General features: G+C 40.3%; 3 protein-coding genes across 20 annotated transcripts in view; 1 reads left to right on the top strand and 2 right to left on the bottom strand.

The window, feature by feature from the left end:
• Nucleotides 1-1,208: 1,208 nt before the first annotated feature.
• maip1 (matrix AAA peptidase interacting protein 1) lies at nucleotides 1,209-5,807 on the bottom strand. The gene is made up of 5 exons (XM_033616945.2): nucleotides 5,475-5,807; nucleotides 4,279-4,350; nucleotides 2,607-2,733; nucleotides 2,078-2,228; nucleotides 1,209-1,967 (listed from the first exon to the last, which is right to left on the bottom strand). Exons 1-5 carry the CDS (start codon nucleotides 5,781-5,783, stop codon nucleotides 1,889-1,891), a joined length of 738 nt encoding a protein of 245 aa, XP_033472836.1. The 5' UTR covers nucleotides 5,784-5,807; the 3' UTR covers nucleotides 1,209-1,888.
• A 202-nt stretch (nucleotides 5,808-6,009) lies between these two features.
• Nucleotides 6,010-10,124, top strand: tyw5 (tRNA-yW synthesizing protein 5). Its single transcript, XM_078174286.1, has 8 exons — nucleotides 6,010-6,180; nucleotides 6,958-7,112; nucleotides 7,223-7,292; nucleotides 7,385-7,429; nucleotides 7,576-7,713; nucleotides 8,160-8,247; nucleotides 8,347-8,463; nucleotides 9,758-10,124. The coding sequence occupies exons 1-8, from the start codon at nucleotides 6,094-6,096 to the stop codon at nucleotides 10,078-10,080; spliced, it is 1,023 nt and encodes a 340-aa protein (XP_078030412.1). The 5' UTR covers nucleotides 6,010-6,093; the 3' UTR covers nucleotides 10,081-10,124.
• A 6,023-nt stretch (nucleotides 10,125-16,147) lies between these two features.
• Nucleotides 16,148-19,017, bottom strand: part of lrrfip1a (leucine rich repeat (in FLII) interacting protein 1a) — a 68,569-nt gene continuing 65,699 nt past the window's right edge. For all 18 annotated transcript variants that reach the window (XM_078174300.1, XM_078174303.1, XM_078174301.1 and 15 more), the window contains 4 exons: nucleotides 17,831-17,951; nucleotides 17,652-17,731; nucleotides 17,460-17,564; nucleotides 16,148-17,360 (listed from right to left, as the gene is read on the bottom strand). In XM_078174300.1, the coding sequence (XP_078030426.1) occupies nucleotides 17,253-17,360; nucleotides 17,460-17,564; nucleotides 17,652-17,731; nucleotides 17,831-17,951 (414 nt within the window). In that variant the 3' untranslated portion in view covers nucleotides 16,148-17,252. The remainder of the gene's footprint in view (nucleotides 17,361-17,459; nucleotides 17,565-17,651; nucleotides 17,732-17,830; nucleotides 17,952-19,017) is intronic.

Genomic DNA, 19,017 nt, shown 5'->3' with positions numbered 1-19,017 from the left:
TTTTCGGCCAATGGGAGGAGGGAACTTGAGGAAAGACCAATAGGAGAGCAGACAGCGACTGACACAACTATATGTCAGGAATTGCTAAATTTAGCTGCTTCAGTCAAGTTTGATTTGTTTTTTCATGCTGTGTTTTATTATTTTTTTTACTTGTCTTCTAGAACTGCATTTCCAAATGGCCTTAATATAATGTTTATAAGTAGCTGTTTGCATGTTCAGTTATTAGAAATACACTGATCAGACAACAAACATAAAACCACTGGTGGGTGAGGTGAAAAACATTGCTAATCTTGAAACCTTTGGTCCTGGCATTCATGTGGATGTCATTTCACATGCTCCACCCATCCAAACACCATTTTAGACCAAGTCCTCCGACCTCATGGCAACGGTACTCCCCAATGGCAATGCCCCCCCCCACCAGGACAATGCACCTTGCAACACTGCAAAAACTGCTCAGGAATGGCATGTTGAACATGACAAAGAACTCAAGGCATCGAAGTGGCCTTAAAATTCCCCAGATTCCAATCTGATCAAGCATCTGTGGGACTTGCTGATACCCCACTTCACAACCCACAGGACTCAAACAATCTGCAGCCCAGTGCAAGACATCACAGGACATCCCCCAAAGGTCCTGTGTCCATGCCTTGACAGGTCAGAGCCAAGTCTGATCCAAGGAGGCCCCACTGTAGCTGGGGGGTACCTCTGGGGTACTGGCATGTCCCATGAATACTTGATCAGTTTGGGATCTGGAGATTTTGGAGGCCAGGTCGAGACCTTGAGCTCTTTGTCATGTTCCTTGGTCCATTCCTGAGCAGGTTTTGCAGTGTTGCATGGTGCATTAATGCACCATGCAACACTGGGCTGCCATCTGGGAGTGCCATTGCCATGAGGGGGGATACTGGGAGTGCAACAGTGTTTGGGTGAATGGAGTGTGTCCAGTGGCATCCACATGAATACCAGGACCCAAGGTTTCCCAGCACAACATTGCATTATAACAAGACAATCAATGTTATTCACTTAACACGCCTTTTATTCTAATGTTTTGGCTAACTGGTGTACATTTTAATTTTAACCCTTTTAACAACAAAATATACATAATTGTGCAGACAAGTCCCATGGTTTGTGCAATCATTGTGTCAAAGTATATACAGGAAAACAATAAGTGAACACAAACCCTGTTAAGTGAAGAAACTATAGGAAATCAATGACACATTCTTCATCTCTCAAATCTTTAATAAAACAATCAGGGTCTGCTGCAGCTGCATCAAGCTCCTACATGTACACACATATGGTACATATATAATATGTGCTTCAGAGTCAGGTGCAACAGGTTGTGTTAAAATTAAAAGACAGTTATCTCCTGTGTGAAAGCAAATCTGGTACATTTCATTGTCTTTGTACCACACAGTCCTACATAGAGAAACAATAGTTTCCAAAACAGCTGCAGCAAGACCAATTCATATGATGTTACACAAAAGTTGAAATAAAGCCACAATTGATTTGAAAATAAGAGGAGACTCCTCTGGCAAGATTAATTAATGTACAAAATCTTTCAAATCACCAGTTCATAAACCTAGTCAAGTTTTGATCACAGTTTCTTTTATTGTGGGGGTGGGGGATAAGAGATAATGAAGAGAACCATAAGAAACACTGTTATGCTGCAGACAGTTCTGGGCAGTATCTAGGATAATAGATAGGTTGGCTCATGTGTCTTTTCTACATTGAACAGTGGAATCCAAGTTTGTCCTGGTGGTTTCATCTGACTTCCCAGTGAGGAGTTTTGCTGTTTTTGTTTTCTTTAAATTTAATTTTAGAAAACAAATACTGAGGTGAATTTTGTGTCTTTGACTAGTTTCCACTGGCACCGCTGACTCAAATCAAAAGCACCTTAGTCCAGGAGTCTGGAGTGCTCTATCCTCGTAATGGTCCAGTCTGGAGCCACTCCCTTAGTAAACTCCCTTTGGAATCTGTCAGAAAATCAAAAAGAAAGGTCAGAACAAATACTCTACATCACACAGGATTTTCAGTACACTATATGCACAAGTCACTGCACTCCTGACAGAAAAGATATACTCACTCATAGTTTGCACTTAGCAGTCTCTTAGTTTCTGCTTCTCCCTCCCCACCAATGGCCACCTGGAAGACACGGGTTCCCTCCATGGTGTCATTGGGAAGACGTGCACTTGTCAGATACCAGAAACGCATCAGAATACTGACAAATTTTCTCCCTGGGAAAATGGTACGGACACTGATTAACACAGCACAAATAATCACACTTCTATTGCATGTTTGGCTGTCCTGGAAGAGGATTCTCCCTCAGTTACTCTGCCTCAGATTTCTTCCATTTTTCCCTGGTAAAGGTGAGTATTTACAACAGCAGGCTGGTATATGTAGGACTAAATCAAAATAAACGACAGTGTGTGTGTATTCATAGTAATGAAGGAACATATCACCCAGTGCAACAGTGTGACACACTGATATGTTTTTAATAGTTTCTGGACAACAACTGAGCTCTATGGCACAGAGGAAGAAGACATATCAGGCTTTGGCTGGGTAGAAATTACTTGTTGGTGGGATTGTTGTTGATTTAAGGTAAACATACTGACCATTGTCATCATAGTAGATTCCCACGTCTCCAGGTGTTGTGTACATGATCTCATCAGGATGTGCAGAGAGAGCTTTCTTGTGGCTCGATGGCAGCAGATTACACTTTTCCTCAAGCTTTCCAATCAACTGCGACAACATGAAAATGAGAAAGCCTGTTAGATAGCATATCCTTTGATACAAGAAAACAAGTCTTGAATAGATTGGGATATGTTTGGCAGTAATATTATTAATTGATTACATTCTACAAATTATTAAATTATGATTGGTATTATCAGTTCATCTTTTATTATTAGTTTGCTTACAAACAGGCTTGTGGGACAACCTGGAAGTCCATTAAGATAATTGTTATGACTAGTTATCCACACCTTTGTATTCTCCTATACGACTGGTTCCAAACTATTTGGCTTGTGACCATGTATATTAAAGCAATTCCTTCATGACAATTTGCTCTTTTTCCACAAGAGAAAATGTAGAGTAAAGTATAGTCTGAAAAAAGAAAGAAATATACTTTTTTTTTTTTTGGAACCACTGGCCTTGTCTACTATAATCCAATATCCTGTATATTGGTAATAGTCTTTCATAAAACTTGTCTGTCTTTGCAGATGAAAGATGCAAATACTTATGAAATTGGTGCTACGTGACCAGAGAAAACAGAGATAAAGGGATAGAGCATTTGCTTTTGCTAATGAGGTAGAAAACCTACAAGTACCAGAGTGCACTGCGCCACACTGGACCAATAAACAAACCCGCAGGTGCATGACGTAATGAGAGCTTGTCTGTTTTGACACAGGAAACAATAGCCTATGGTGGCCCACTGGTAACAAATGATTGCGAATTACAGTTAAACAGCACATTGAAATATGTTCTGAAGATTTATAAAAGGTTTATATGTGATCAGCACTGCCTAGTTTTACAGTTTGATCTCAGGTTTAGAGAAAGAGAGAGAGGGGCGTCTCTTTCTCCCAATCCACTTCTATACTCTTTGTTTCTGTGGTGGCAGGCAATGAAAGTGAGGAAATACAATCTGTCATTCGAGCATCAGCCCGAGAGCAAGCTCAGTTCTGCCAGTGGGATCTGGGCACTGGTAAGATGGAGGGAAGTTTACCACAGTTCATTTATACATTCTACCCACATTGTTATGATATAAAGCTGGTTGCTTTATATCATTGCTTTGGTGCCATGTCTGTGTTTGTACGGCACTTATTGGGGCCAGGGATTGCAGTTAACAAACATAACTAACAATGGATACAAATTTGTGCAATGACATTGAAAAAATAAATTGATGTCTTGGTCAGTACCACATCTGCTTAACAATGTATGGATGCTGATAATGATCCGGTGTATCGGATCCCTAGATGATGCATACTATTGACTGACAATCTAATGCAGAAATGGAGGCAGGACTCAGAGCTGCTAAACATGACACACAATACAGATAGTGGTGGAAAAAGCACCAAAGAGATTTAGGAAAACAATCAAATTAATGTTAAATTCTTGGACAACCACTTTGTATCATATTTATGACATTTAAACAGATGTCTCATGACGGAAGTGGATTCATTGAATACTAACAGCAAAACAAACAAATAAATAGTAGTAGTTTTCCGTAGTAGTATGGACAGGTACAGAATGGATAATACAAGTTTGGACTTGCTGGGTTCCCATACTCACGTCTTTAGCCACAAGCCCTTCTAAAGCTTCAAACTGGCACTGTGACAACAGTCTGGAAACATGGGAGAAGGCCTGCAAAAGTTAACACAGCAATCTCAGTAACAATAGAACAGAACTAACACTGTATTAACTGGGGTTAAGGTTAAAGGTCCCATATTTTATAAAGTCAGATTTTCATGTCTTTTTTTTAATATAAAGCAGGTATAGGTGCGATATAAATACTGTGAAAGAATCAAAATGCTAAATCCACAAAGTCGTCCGTATTTAAAAACTGCGCCTTTAAATGAGCCGTCAGGACACCTGTGAATTTGTGATGTCACAACCCGAGCTGCTGCATAGCAATGCAATTCCAGCAAAATGGTCTATAAAGATAGAAAGGGCTGCCACAGTGCTGTTACAGTCATTTCCCGGCTTGTGGAAATATCATGCTGTTATGTTGCCTTGCCATTCTGTATAAAAAGGTACAATGGCGGAATGGGGGGGACAGAGCTGCCTCTAAGTCAGAAATAGAACAGCGCCTAAATGATGTCTGTATAAACGGGACAGTCAGCAGGACGGAATCATGGATGGCAGTTAGCAGCTTACTCAAAGAAGAAGAATAGTGGCTAAAAATGTCAGCAAATTGGGAAAACAATTAGGTCCTGGGAGCTCCTTACCCTCCAAGTAGAGGACAAGATCAGCCACAATGTATCAGAGATTGTAAATGATTGTTATTTCCATGCTATGTCATTGTTATTGTTAATTAAGTGCTGACAAAGCATATGTTGTATATGTTAAAATGTAAAGGCAGCATAAAGAAGACACGTCATAGCAGCTCTACAGCACCATCTCTGTGTAATAAGACCTATCAAAAACATAGATGTGAAAGACCCTGAAACACTGACCAATCAGACAAGACTGGGCCTTTCAGGAGGGGGACTTAAAGAGACAGGCGCTGAGAGGGAGCATTTTAGAAAGAGGATGAACGCAGTTATAGTCAGGCAGACAGTATGAGAAAAATAAGGTGTTTTAGAACACTAAACCATGCAAATATGTTGTTGTAGAAACCCAAAATGCATTCATGAACCTGAAAATTAACATAATATGGGACCTATAAATTAAATGTATTTTATGTTTGTACTTGACATCTGTCAGAGAAGTTGTAGCTGTCGAGTAACAGCCACTTTGTCACCCAGTGTTTCCAGGTATTTACAGACCTGCTTGGCTCCCTCCGTGAACTCTTCAATGCTGAACTCTTTATCAAAGTAAGCCCTGATCAGGAAGTAGTATATTCGGGTGCGAAACCAGATAAAAGGATTTGGGATGTCGACAACCACCACCTTCTGGTTCTGTCCGCCCCGGTGGGAGCTGTACGGGCGGACTGCTGCTGCCGAAGCGGCAGGCGATGAAGACGGAAGCCGCGTTTTACCCGACCGATTCAGAACGAGACTTTCATTTAAAAATAGACGAGTAAAGCTATATGTCGATGGAAACTTATAACAACCTCTTAACATGGGAAGCGACATCTTTGTTTTTCCTCGGAAGCGTTCTTGTTCGTGGACTTATATCTTCCGGCTAGAAACATATCGCCAATTTTAAATATACAGATATTAATGTCACAAAATACTGATAATCAGACGCCATTTTTGGCATTTATCAAACAAGCACATCGTTTTGTAACTAAGAAGCAATTTTTTTGGGGGGGAGGGGGGTTTACAGTCCACTTTCACTTAGTCTTTTTTGTTTCAATGGGGAACACTAATAATGTGACGCCCCATACGTTCAAGAGCTGTTTACTGTCACTAGCTGGTGGATATCTGAAGCAAATCATGTGAAATGGAGCTCCAGGAAAAAGTAACGTTACCTGTGCCGATATTTACAGAAGTTGATAAGGACGTGTTTCTGCGACAGATTTATCCAGAGGTGAGATAAACCCTGGAGACTAGTGTCATTATGACAGTATCCAACCGTGTTTCTAGACTGCTGCTGCTTCTTTGACTTTTTCTGCTGCTGTCACTCTCATTGTTACAAGAAAAACTGTCATTTGACACTTGAAAGACAATTCATTGGGTACTTCTTAGACATATATAAAAGGCAATGTCTCAGGTCAGGTCTTACGTTACTGGTGGTGTTTACAGAGAGGCTCTGCAGCATTAATTAATAACAGATGATGATAGAAGATTATTCGCCTACAATGATGAGAATCAGTTAATGAGTGTAGACATTTCCTATGCCAAAGCACTGATTTTCTCTGTTTTAGATCACTATAAACGACATTACCAAATGAAGTCAAAGTTGTTGATATGAAGAGTCCACTAGCTTCCAGTTTGTCAGTTTTTGTTGTTGCATGCGTGTGAAGTGACATTCAAGGTCAAAGTATCCTGACTTCAGGTATACTGAGTTCCAAAAACTCCTACAATTCCCATCATATATTTTAGTAGTGTCTATCTATGAGAGCACTCCAGCCTGGTAAATAGGGACCTCTGTTAAACTCTGTGACCTCAGTTTGTAACACAATGTCTGATGACATTATCTGGGTTATTTTCTATAACTTAAAAGAGCTCCTGTGTGACTGGTGGAGTGCTACTATAAGTTAGGTGTAATAATGTGAATAATATTAGATCCTGGGTCCATTTATTTGCCATCAGACAGGCTGTGCAGATGTGAATTGGCAGCTAAATTATACCAATTCTTTTCCAGCGCAGACCAGCCGTGCTCAGAGGGATGTGTCTTGGACCATGCCTAGAAAAATGGACAGCTGAATATCTTGGACAGAAAGGGAGAGATAAGGAAGTGAAGATTCATGTATCCACTGTGCCACAGATGGACTTCCTTCGCAAAAACTTTGTTTACAAGTGAGCTCTCTCTCTCTCACACACACACACACACACACACACATACACACAAACACACCAATCAGTCCTCCTTCTCTGCAGAGTTCCCAGCTATGCCTCTTTATTCACAGGACTCTGCCATTCAAGGAGTTTGTGAAAAGAGCATCTGAGAAAAAGCACTCTGATTTCTTCCTGTGTGAGGCAAGGGTCATAAAATACGGATATGGTATAAACTGTTTTTTTCACAGTATGATATATCCTTAAATGACACAAAGTTTTTGGTGTTATTATAGGATGAGAGCTACTATCTTCGATCACTAGGAGAAGACGTACGAAAGGTATTAAGAGGACTCAGTGTTGTGGAATCTGTGAAGATGAATCATTAGGTTTTGTACCTGAGAGTTTTTGTTATTTATGTGGCAAAATGTCTTCAGTCTGACTCTGCAAAAGCTCTTGACCAGGAATATAAATGTCTCTCTCACAGGAACCTGCTGATCTGAGCAAACAGTTCCCAGACTTGGCAGAGGATTTTCACATCCCGCAGTTCTTTGAACCCGAGCAGTTTTTCTCCAGTGTGTTCCGCATCAGCTCCTGTGGTCTGCAGCTGTGGACACACTACGATGTGAGTATCCTGCATGTAGTTTCTCTACCAATAATTTCCATTTTTATTTTTATTTTTTTTGCCTGTCTGTATCATTGAGTCAGACACTGGTCTCATAATGTGGGACGTGCAGCGTCAGGGCCAGTGAGCACAGGTGTGGGCAGTGCATGAGTATAATTTTTAACTTGTTTTGCCCAAGGGCCGGGGGCACTTTTTATTGATCTACAAGGTTTATTGTTGTTATTTTCCTTTTAATGCACCCTGGCACCTTATTTACATTTAAAGTACAACAAAAACTTCCCAGTGTTATTAGTTCACATTCACTGTGAAATAGAGAATGGTCTGTGGGCCATCCAACACCCTATTGTGTGCTAGATTTGGTCTGAGGACCTTAGGTTAAGTGTCACTGAATTAATGCTTAAACTTTTCTCTCTTACAAAATTTTTCTCCCTCTTTCATTCCTTCAGGTGATGGATAACCTGCTGGCTCAGGTGACAGGGATGAAGAGAGTGGTTCTCTACAGCCCCCAGGATGCATTGCACCTTTACCTGTCAGGCAAGCAGCTGTGGAAAGATGCCACTTTGTTTTAATGCTCAAAATATAACTGCATCTACCTAATTATTTTTGAAAAGTTGGTATAATGTAACCCATTAGGTGATAAATCAGAAGTTCTGGACATCGACTCCCCAGACCTGAAACGGTTTCCTGAGTTTGTGAAGGCAAAGCGATACGAGTGTGTGTTGGAGCCTGGAGATCTACTTTTTATCCCTGGTAGGTCAAACCGTCCACATTAAAGCTAAAGCTAAACCAGTAACAAAAATTTGTAATGAAAATAACTTTTTGTTATATAAAAATCATGTTCCTCCTCCTCGTAGTGCTTCTAAGGCCCCGATCACATCAAGATGTGTTACAGCATTCATATGAATACAACCCAAAGGCGCTGCCGCTACAAAAACATCTTGTTAAAGCGTGTCGTGCATAACAGGGCGGTTTGCCTGTGAAGCAGGGCTGCATTCGCAACTGGGTGATCAAATGTGATTAACAAAAAACACACACAAACTTATTTCCTGTAATTTCCCCCATGCCCCTCCCACATGTAGGCTCTCTCAGATAGTTATCTATCTGATACCATCATGACATGAGATAGGAATTCCCTCTCACATACCTTGTAGAGCTCTCACAGTCCAACAGCTAACTAGCGAGCCATCGGCATAGTAAACAGCATTACACTCACCAGGGGAACTCACTTGGCAGCTCCATGCATGTGATCGTTGATTAGTATTTCAGTAATAGAGTGACTTTCCACTAATATCAACCTTTCATTTGCATTCGCCGTTGTCCCACTGTTCCTACCACATCTACCAGCATTAAAACAGTAGTCACGGCCATTTCTTCCTTGTTTTGATTGGCTGCTTGGGCCAAGTGCAATATTGACAAGTGGTGTGACTCTGTGCCTTGTGCTGAAAAGTTGAGAATATTTTAACTTTTATGCTGTCTAAAAACAGCAGTGCAAGACAGGAGCTCACGCCTCCATGGTCTTGCTTGTGATGTGCTTCTAGCGATGTGTCTCGGTGTGATCGGGCTTAATGGCATTTGCAAGAATCACAAAAACAACCAATCAAAGCCAAACAGTCCTTAATGCAGCTATCAGTCATGTCAATCACTGCTTATTTGTCACCTCAAATGTTTCCGAAAACATATTTTAGTGTACTGTTTAGCTGTAGCATGAGAACATTTGCCCCAGCTGGTGGGCAGTGCTTCCTTTTGGCTCGAGTGTTTCCAACATGACAGCCAGGCTCTAACTTTCACTGCTAAACAGTACGCTGAAATATGTTTCTGAAAACATTTGAGGTGAGAAACCTCCTCACCTCTGATTGGTTGTTTGTGTTCAGCAGCAGTTGATTCTAGCAAATGCCACCAGAAGCACCATGGGGAGGTGTATATCTCATGTAATAATGTCTCGATATAGTGACAGTTCCATCAAATGTGACAAAAACTTGTGATACTGAAAACAGTTCCTCATATATGACAGATTTTACATCATCAAGTCTCCTGTTCTCCCCAGCTCTGTGGTTCCACAATACCCTGGCTCTGCAGTTTGGTGTGGGTGTAAATGTGTTCTGGCGCCATCTACCTGTGGATAGCTATGACAGAAAGGACCCATACGGTAATAAGGACCCTGTGGCTGCGACTCGCGCCCTTCAGGCACTGGAGAGAGCACTGCACACTCTGGATGAGCTCCCAGCAGATTATCGGGACTTTTATGGACGCCGTATGATACAGCGCATTCAAAAGCGGACATACTGTGACAATCTGTTGGGCACAACTACACAGGACAGCACACAGGACAGCACATTACCCAGCGGTCAGTTCACCAAACCTGGATGAGTGTCAGGAGAAATGTGTAACCAATAAAACACCCATGTTGCACTCATGTTCATGCTTTGTTTTGATCATTGGCTTTCATCTTGGAAATTGAATGTGTTTATAACAGAGCATGTGGAAGTTGAGTTGAAGAAGAAAACAAAAATATAGGACATATTTCCAGAGGAACCTTACAGTGGAAGCAGACAACTTTTCAACTTTTCACCTGTCATGTGTTTCCAAGTGGTATTATTGTTGGTGCCGCTGTTGCAAAGACAACAGGATCACTTTCTGCTACCCTCAGTGCCTTGCAACTTTTTCATTTGCTTATAGGGAACCAATCTAAATGCAGATGGTGTCTTTACAGCCATTACATTGTGCAATCAACATTTACTTCATTATATGTTCAATCACATGGCATGTCTATGTCCACTTTAAATACAATTTTAACTCTATTTCCACTTTAAGGTAAATTTCTTTAAAGTTGAATAAGTTTAAATATGTTATATGTCTATGTTATATGTTATATGCCCGTCAGAATCACAAATTCAGGGTTATTCAGGGTTCTGCATATTTTCATGGACAGTATTTAAAAACTTTTCCAGTTACCATGTTGCTGTTATGTTACATAATGTGGAAGGTTACCCATGAAAGACTATTGTATCAATTTTTTTACACACAGCAAAATTCTATGACTTTTACAAAATTTTCATTGATGTCATTTCCAAGTTTTCCATGAGCATAGGAACACTGTATATTAAATACATGACAACTTTTATTAACATCAGGGTTCCCACATATTTCCATGTACAAAATTTCAGAACTTTTCCCTGACTTTTTCAAAATAAAATTTCCAAGACCACACACAACATACAACACAAACAGAACTGCATACCATACTTTATTCCAAATGGTAATTATTGTAAGAAAATTAATTGTGAAATTCTATGACTGTCAGGTTTTTCATGACCTTGGAACCCTTTAACAAGGCAAACAAAAAAAACAAAACTTGTACACTTGTGACATCTAGTGGCTTGGTAGGTACCTGTAACAGTATTTTGAGCTGTAAAATGGGGCAGTTAAAAAACAAAGCACACAGATAAACCATATCACTCATGTATTTTGAGTGAATCTTTACAGCCAGCTTAATTTTCAGTGACATTTCAATGAGAAGCTTATTGCTTCCACTCATTGAGTACCAATTTTATTTTTTGAAACTATGGGACAAAGTCTTGGCCACCGCTTTTATGTTTCTGCGCATTTTGTAGGTGTGCATGTGGAGATCAACTGTTTTCTTAGTGTCTGCCTGAGTGTGAATGTTTCTCTGCCTTGTCACTGGTAACCTGTCCAGCTTGTAGTCCCCTTTCTCACCTTGTATGTAAGATAAACTTCCCTGAACAGCATGGTGAGTACAGAAATTTGGTGGATGGAAGAACACGTGTTGTGCCTAAAGTGTCAATATTTTGTGTGCATTATCAAGTTTTCCAACATGATAATGACCCAAAACACACCTAGTAGATGACAGCTGCCTTGCTGAGGAAGCTGAAGGTGAAGGTGATGGACTGGCCAAGTATGTATCCAGCCCTAAACTCACCTGTGCACCTGTGGGGCATCCTCAAGCTGAAGGTGGAGGAGCTCAAGGTGTCTTCACATCCATCTGCTCCATGATGTCATCATGGAGGAGTGGGAGAGGATTCCTGAAGCAACCTGTGAGCTCTGGTGAATTCCATGCCCAAAAGGGTTAAGGCAGTGCTAGATAATAATGACTGGCACACAAAATATTGACACTTTAGGCACAATTTGGACATGTTCACTGTGGGGTGTACTCACTTATGTTGCCAGCTGTTTACATGTTGATGGCTGTGTTTTGAGTAATTTTCAGAGGAAGGTAAATCTATACTACTATACAAGCTGTACGCTGACTACTTTAAGTTATATCAAAGTGTCATTTCTATAGTGTTGTCCCATGAAAAGATAAAATTAAATATTTCCAAAAATGGGAGAGATGAACTCACTTATGTGAGATACTGTATATAGTTTATACAACAAGTATATTTGTTGAATTATTTCAACTAAATAAACTTTTTCATGTGGGGGTGGCCTCATGGCTGTACGCCTCCACTAACCGGTAAAGTTGCTCTTACAGTTTAAATCCATGTCTGTGAAAACATGGATGCCTCACACACATCTTCAACCCAACAGCACAGACGAGCTATACAATCAGCACAGTTTCAAGGTAGACACTCAAGATTAGTGTCACCAATTCAGTATCTAACCAAATGTCTCCCCTTCTGTTCCTGAGTTGTTTTTGCAGAATGTTATGATGTCACAGCGAAGTTGACCTTTGACCTTTTGGATATAAAATGTCATCAATCCATCATTTTATCCTATTAGACATTTGTGGAAAATGTTGTCATAATTAGCATATGATGCTTGAGTTTGTGAGGTCACAGTGACCTTTGACCTTCAGCCCCCAAATTCTTCTCAGTTAATTCTTGAGTCAAACTGGGTGTTTGTGAAAAATTTATGAAAAATCACTGAAGGTGCTATTAAGATATTTGTTCACAAGAATGAGACAGACACAAGGTCACAGTGACCTTAACCTTTAGCTTCAAAATCTAATGAGTTTATTGTTAAGTCAAAGTGGACATTTGTGTCAAATTTGAAGAGCTTCCCTCAAGGTGTTCTTCAGATATGTGTTTACAAAAACTCTCTGTTTCTGTCCTCACGGTGTGCCGGTGTCAGATGGTGGGTCGCTGCTGCTGCTCGCTATATGTGCTTAACCTAAAAATGTGCATTTTACTGTGTATGTACTGTACCTGAGAGGAAAGCGATGTCCCATCTACCATGCCTGAGAGGAAGAAAGCAGTGTTACTGTAATGTCCAGACAGAATCTATATAAACAAAAGAAATATGTAACAGAAGTTGGTAAAATGTTCCCTACACATACTCGTGATGGTTTCACAGTTACTGATAGATCCATGTTCCCTGTCACAGTGACACCAGATACGTTATCAGCACAAATTACACTGGAACCAAGTGCAGTGAAATGTGCCTACTGTCCAACAGCATCTCCTGAAAGTAGAAATAAAAAGCTCCATGTAAATGTTGCCTTCTTGCACTAAAAAGTGTGTGTATAAAAGGCCTAAACCAAGATGGAGATGTAAATAAGCTTTACTGAAGCCAAGTTATGTATTTTACAACTTTTCATTTTAGGATTACATTCTGCACAGAATACATGAGAAATATTAATTCTTACCAGTTGGATGGCCCCTTGCATCACTCACTATTTCAGTCTTCATTATGAGGGACTTTGTTTTTACATCTTTGATATTTCTGTTGGTAACGACACTGTAACCATCAGTAATGGTTGGTTTGGGCGACCCTGGTAGATATGAATAACAATTGTCATCACTTGTGTTGCACCTTCTTTCAGAAATGGTTGTAACAATTTATTGAAAGGTGAAACTTGAACCTCTGACCTCTGTTCACAAATGTAGTAAATGTAAGGTTATGTAAGTTTTGTGAGGATAATTCTATCCTGAGGGGAAACTCAGGCAGGATTTGGGAGTTACTCCACTATCAATCATATATCATCTTTTGTTGAAACTGACTGAAATGTATTGTTGTATATGTTTTTTTAAAAAAAAGTTTGTTCTGTTCTTTTATTAACTATAGTAAGGCATTTGATAAAGTTTGGAGGACTGTACTATGGTACAAATTGTTAAAAGCAGGTATTAATGGCAAATTTGTGGATGTAGTAAAGAATATGTATAAAAATATTATATCCTTTACATCACTTCCTAGTCATTCTTGGTAATGCAGGTTGAACATTATTAAAAATCTTAATATAGGGGCTACTGTATTGATAAGGGATGCTGTTCTCAGAGGTAGAGCGGGTCGTCCACCAATCAGAAGATCAGTAGTTCGATCCCTGGCTCCTCCATTCTGCATGTCGAAGTATCCTTGAGCAAGATACCGAACCCCAAATTGCTCCCGATGATGCTGCCATCGGTGTGCAAGTGTGTTAAAAACTGAGTAGCAGGTGGCACCTTGTATGGTAGCCTCGGCCACCAGTGTATAAATGTGTGTGTGAATGGGTACCATTTACCATTCTAACCATTATTATTACTTTTAATATAATTATTAAATACATTTGCCCGTTCCATTTAGATGTGTTACAACAGTAAATCTGACTGCAACTTTGTTGCCCCCCCCCAAAAATTGCTCTTGTGAAATATTTGTTTATTGCCCCCCTCAACAATGAAATTGAATTTCCACCCTTGCCTTAAATATGCATAATGCTAAGCCTTGATCAAATGTGAAGTTGTGAAAACATTCATGCCCTGAACAGTTGTCATGAATGTTGAAATTAGTTAGAGACCAAAAGTGTTTTTTGTAAAATGCTGTCAACATTCTGCTGTTAAGTTGGGCATTTCAATATGGGAGTCTATTGGAGCCAGCCTCAAGTGGCAATTTGATGAACTGCAGTTGTCGGCACTTCTGCATTGGCTTCATTTTCAGCCTCTGAGGCTGCTGCGTGGGTTAAACAAGTGGACTTTTGTTTTATATTTTGGGCGTAGCTCAACTCTGAAGTTTGAAATAAACTGCTAATTTTGATTTCTGATAAATACTGTGTAGCTGGCCTTTCTTGGTTGTGGGAAGTGTAGGGAGTCACATGGTATGTTATGTCTAGGTTTCCCTAGACTAGGGACAATAACACAGAAGACAAAGGTTTTTGCGCTCACTGAATGTGGGGGTGTATGGGCCAACTATACAAAGCAAATCTTTTGTGGCCATCTCAGCAGTGTTGCAGCCAGACTTGTTGTTGCCTTGGAAACGGAGGCAAACTATGTACATCAGAAGTGAGAGGAGGGTCACCAGGATGCCGTGCTTCCCTTTACAAAGCATCTGCATCTGTACATCAGCTCCAGATGTAGATGTGACGCCAAAGCTGAGCCAGCTATCTGGCATGGCGATAAAGCCGTCCACAAAGGAAACCAAATATGAGTCACTGATGACAAGAACAATGAGAAGTGTGTTTCATGTTTCAGGTGTTCATTATTCCATGTGTTCAACTTCATGCGCAGCTTTGGTAGACATTCCTGCAGTCTGCATGCCAATGGCACGCTCCCTCGAAGCTTGCGACATCTGTGGCATTGTGTCATGTGATCAAACTGCACACTTTAGAGTGCCCATTTTTTGGGCCTTTCCCAAACCGGACTCTACCCACTCCCGCTCCTTTTGTAGTCACCTTCACAGCTGAATGAAGCATCCTTCATTAAGGTGGAAGGTATAAATACAGCAACAAGCTAGACTCTAGAGACGACAGAAGGGTATATTTTATCCTAAATACATTGTAACCTTTGACATGTTAACATCCCTATGACAATATTAAATGTCTATTTTAGCTTGAGCAGTTTACATTTGTCAAGTTAGTCGCATAGAATTTTAATTGTACTGAGCACCTTCCATGACAAACACACACAGTAAGTCGACATCGATGCAGGCTTACTATGGAAGGTTTTATAACCCACTTACACCCTGCCAGTTGGCTTTGGATAGCACTTAATGTGACAGATGCTCCGGATGGGTAGGGTGAGGGTGTAGTGGGTGGTTTGTGAAAGGCCCAATGTGACAGGCACACCTGTGTAAAAACCATGCTGTTTAGTCAGCATCTTGATACGCTACACCTGTCAGGTGGATGGATAATCTGGGTAAAGTGCTCACTTAGATGGAATTTAACAAATTTGTGACCAAAATTTGACAGAAATATATCTAATGAGTACAAAGAAAAACTCTTAGATCTTTCAATTAAATCCTTGAAAAATGGGAGCAAAAACCAAGGTGTTGCATTTACATTTTTGTTCAGCGCACATTCGTTGTGTAAAGATCAACTTACACGCTTATTCCAGAGTTTTCCAATGTACATTCCCAAAGGTCAAGAAGGTCAGGCTTAGCCTCCAGTATGGCCCTGATAAAGGAAACAGCCAAAACCTTTGGAGAATAAATCATGGTATATGCGGGAATTATGTTAAGAAGAAAAGATTTATGAGTTTTATGACTAAAATGCACATGTGCAGATACCAACATGATTTGAATTTTTATTGCACAAAGATTACAGTTCTTTATGTTTCCTTACAAACATTTTAAAGCTTTGTAAACAGTGAAGCAGCGTCTCCCCAGTGTGTTCGGTATCTCCTGCTAACACCACTTTGAGTCCCAGTTGTCACATTTCTTTAGTAAGTCTCAGCTATTAAGTGTGTGCACAAGAGCCAACCAGTGACAGACTATATGAAGCTGAAAGAAGCTCAGAGATATGGCTGTGTCTTAGCAGAAGGGCGGTTACGCGCTGTGAGTCAAACTGTTCAACATTCAATAACCTGCATCAGGCTGCTGGCTACATGAAGGAACTATAATTGAAAGCTGGTGACTTTCTGACTGTGATGATTATATTGTGTTGGGGTGCTCCGTGAAAACCGAGCAGTCCCTTTTGTCTGCGAACAAAATGTCTTGTTCAGTTTTACCACAAGTGACAAACACACCCAAACATTTACATCTTTAAAAATAGTTTGGCTTTGGATTTAAATGAGAAAAATACACTTCATTTTGCTCGTTCATTCACAATACACACAAAGAACTCGTGTTCTCCACAGTGAAGGTTGACAGTCTTGGGCCATGGACACTGAAAGTGTTCACTGCACGGTCATCTGTCTTTTCTTGTATATCTTTGTCCTCCATATGAGCAAGACAAGTACTGTACATATCTTATATCATGAGGAGAGGCAGCAGTGCAGCATTTCGTCCCTTGCTTCATTGGACAACACAGTGCTATTCCTTCTTAGGACTCTCCATGTGGCCCATTCCCCCTTAAGCAGAGCAGTGCAGAGGTTCAACCTAAGTCATGAGGTACACAAACATTCACTCCCCAACTTCACATACTTTCCAAGAGTATGCACACGCTACAAACAATTCTTATCAGACAGAAAATAGACAAAGAAATGGCACATTGCTTGTTGGTGTTCTCTATTGTGTGAATATAATAACTACAATTCTTGATTTTTTTTTGTTCTTTTTCTTAAGGTTGCTATCAGGCAGATGAAAGAGAAACCCCAAATGCAGGATGGCTCTTCTCCAAATGTTGAGCCAGTTTTTGGACACAGAGGGTTGAGTTGATGTGTGTGTGGGCGGTGCTTCTATGGAGTCTGTGCCATGCCACGACTAGACTTCATCTTCTCCAGTCTTTTAGAAAGGTGGCTGTTGTTTGATTCAAGTTCATCGATCTTGTCCAATGCTGATCGCAACTATTGAGTCAAAAAGGAAGAGAGAAAATACTGCAGTCAAAACAGAGCCTGTTAAAAGGGCTAACCTGTAAGAATTGCAGTGAATGAAAACAACACTACCTCTCTCTGTAGTTTCCGTTTCTCTGCCTTCAGCTCATCCTCCACTTTCTCTGAGTTCTCTGCTGCAGACTTGTAGCGTGTCACCTGGCCCTCAAGTCTGGTCACCTGGAAACCCAAAAAAGAAAAGCCTTCGTAGGTGAGAGTATTCATGTTTTTAGGCATGCTATGAATTCACACTTATTTTCTTCTTACATTTTGTTCCAAAGCGGTGACTTCTTGCTCTGCCTTCACAAGTTTAAACTTATAGTCACTTATTTGCCTGTTTGAATCTCCTGGAAAGATTAAGCACAAACAAATATTTTTGAGTTGTGGGAGACAATACAACAGCAGACTGCAACTACCGGTCTGTTTTCATGTGTATGTTTACTTACTCTGCAGTTCCAGTATGTTTGGATCATTGCCGTTTTCAAGAATTTCACCATCCGGGCTTGTACTGTTCTCAGTGCCATTCCTCTGTGTCTTCTCCTCCAGCTGGGCCTTTAGTTTTTTTACCTGTAAATGAAGCCATAACACATCAGCTGATGAATGACACACTCAGTCATCAGTATAGTCATCAGTGCTATTTACATAAACAACTATGGCAATAATGGTATCATAACAATGACATCTGCTAATAATGAGATAGAGATAGAAAAGCCTGCACACTTGTGATTTGTTCACAACTTAAGAGCCACACTATCAATCGATCAAACAAGTCATGAAATAAAAAGAACACTGCTTCATTACCAGGCCACTAGCAGTGCTCTGTAGAACCCATGCTCCTACCCTGTCAGTCTGCAGTGACAGAGGAGCATTAACAGCTGGGTTTAAATTTGAGGCATCATTTGCCATCAAAGGGAGAGAATGCGACATGCCAATAGCGTGTCAAAATGTGGGACTGTGTCATAAACAAATCAGCAATAACGAAGTAACATTGGCAAGATAGCTATAGCTACTGAGACATCAGCATACTACTAGATTTTTTGGGTTATACTTTTACAAAAAAAAAAAACAACAACAAAAAACAAAAAAAGGCATAGCCGTCAAGTCTCCCGTTTTGGCCGGGAAACTACCGTATTTTACCCCTCTTTCCCGCCATCCTCCCGTATTAGTATTTTCCCGTAAATCTCCTGTATTATAATATAATTGAAAAAAACAAACAAACAAAAAAAAAAACATTCCTTTGCCTCTCCAAACTGAACTTTGTCACTAGCCTCGCGAGAACTGCCACCTGCAGTAGCCTGGGTGGCAGTTTGACGCGAGGTTAGTGTTGACAGCAGGTCTGGTTGACCAGTGCCGTAGAATATAACAATTCAAGGGCTCTGTGGTCGACAAGTGGTTATTTTAGATTTCCTGTACACCTGCCTTAAAATGTAAGGGATACTGGAGCTTGGTTGGGGTGGTGGGACGGCTTGTGGCGGGCGCCGGAAAATTGACCTTATTTTCAAATCCAAAATTTGACAGGTATGAAAAAACTCATTGAAACAATAAACTACAATAACAGAATGGTGATTGTAGTTTTAAAATATTTATTAAAGAAAGACATTCGTGAGTTTCTTTTGTTGCTTGTGCAGCCATA

Source organism: Epinephelus lanceolatus, chromosome 14, assembly GCF_041903045.1.
Source record: "Epinephelus lanceolatus isolate andai-2023 chromosome 14, ASM4190304v1, whole genome shotgun sequence".
Lineage (NCBI taxonomy): Eukaryota > Metazoa > Chordata > Actinopteri > Perciformes > Serranidae > Epinephelus > Epinephelus lanceolatus.
The sequence above is the reverse complement of the archived record's forward strand: the minus strand, read 5'-3'. Positions and strand labels throughout refer to the sequence as shown.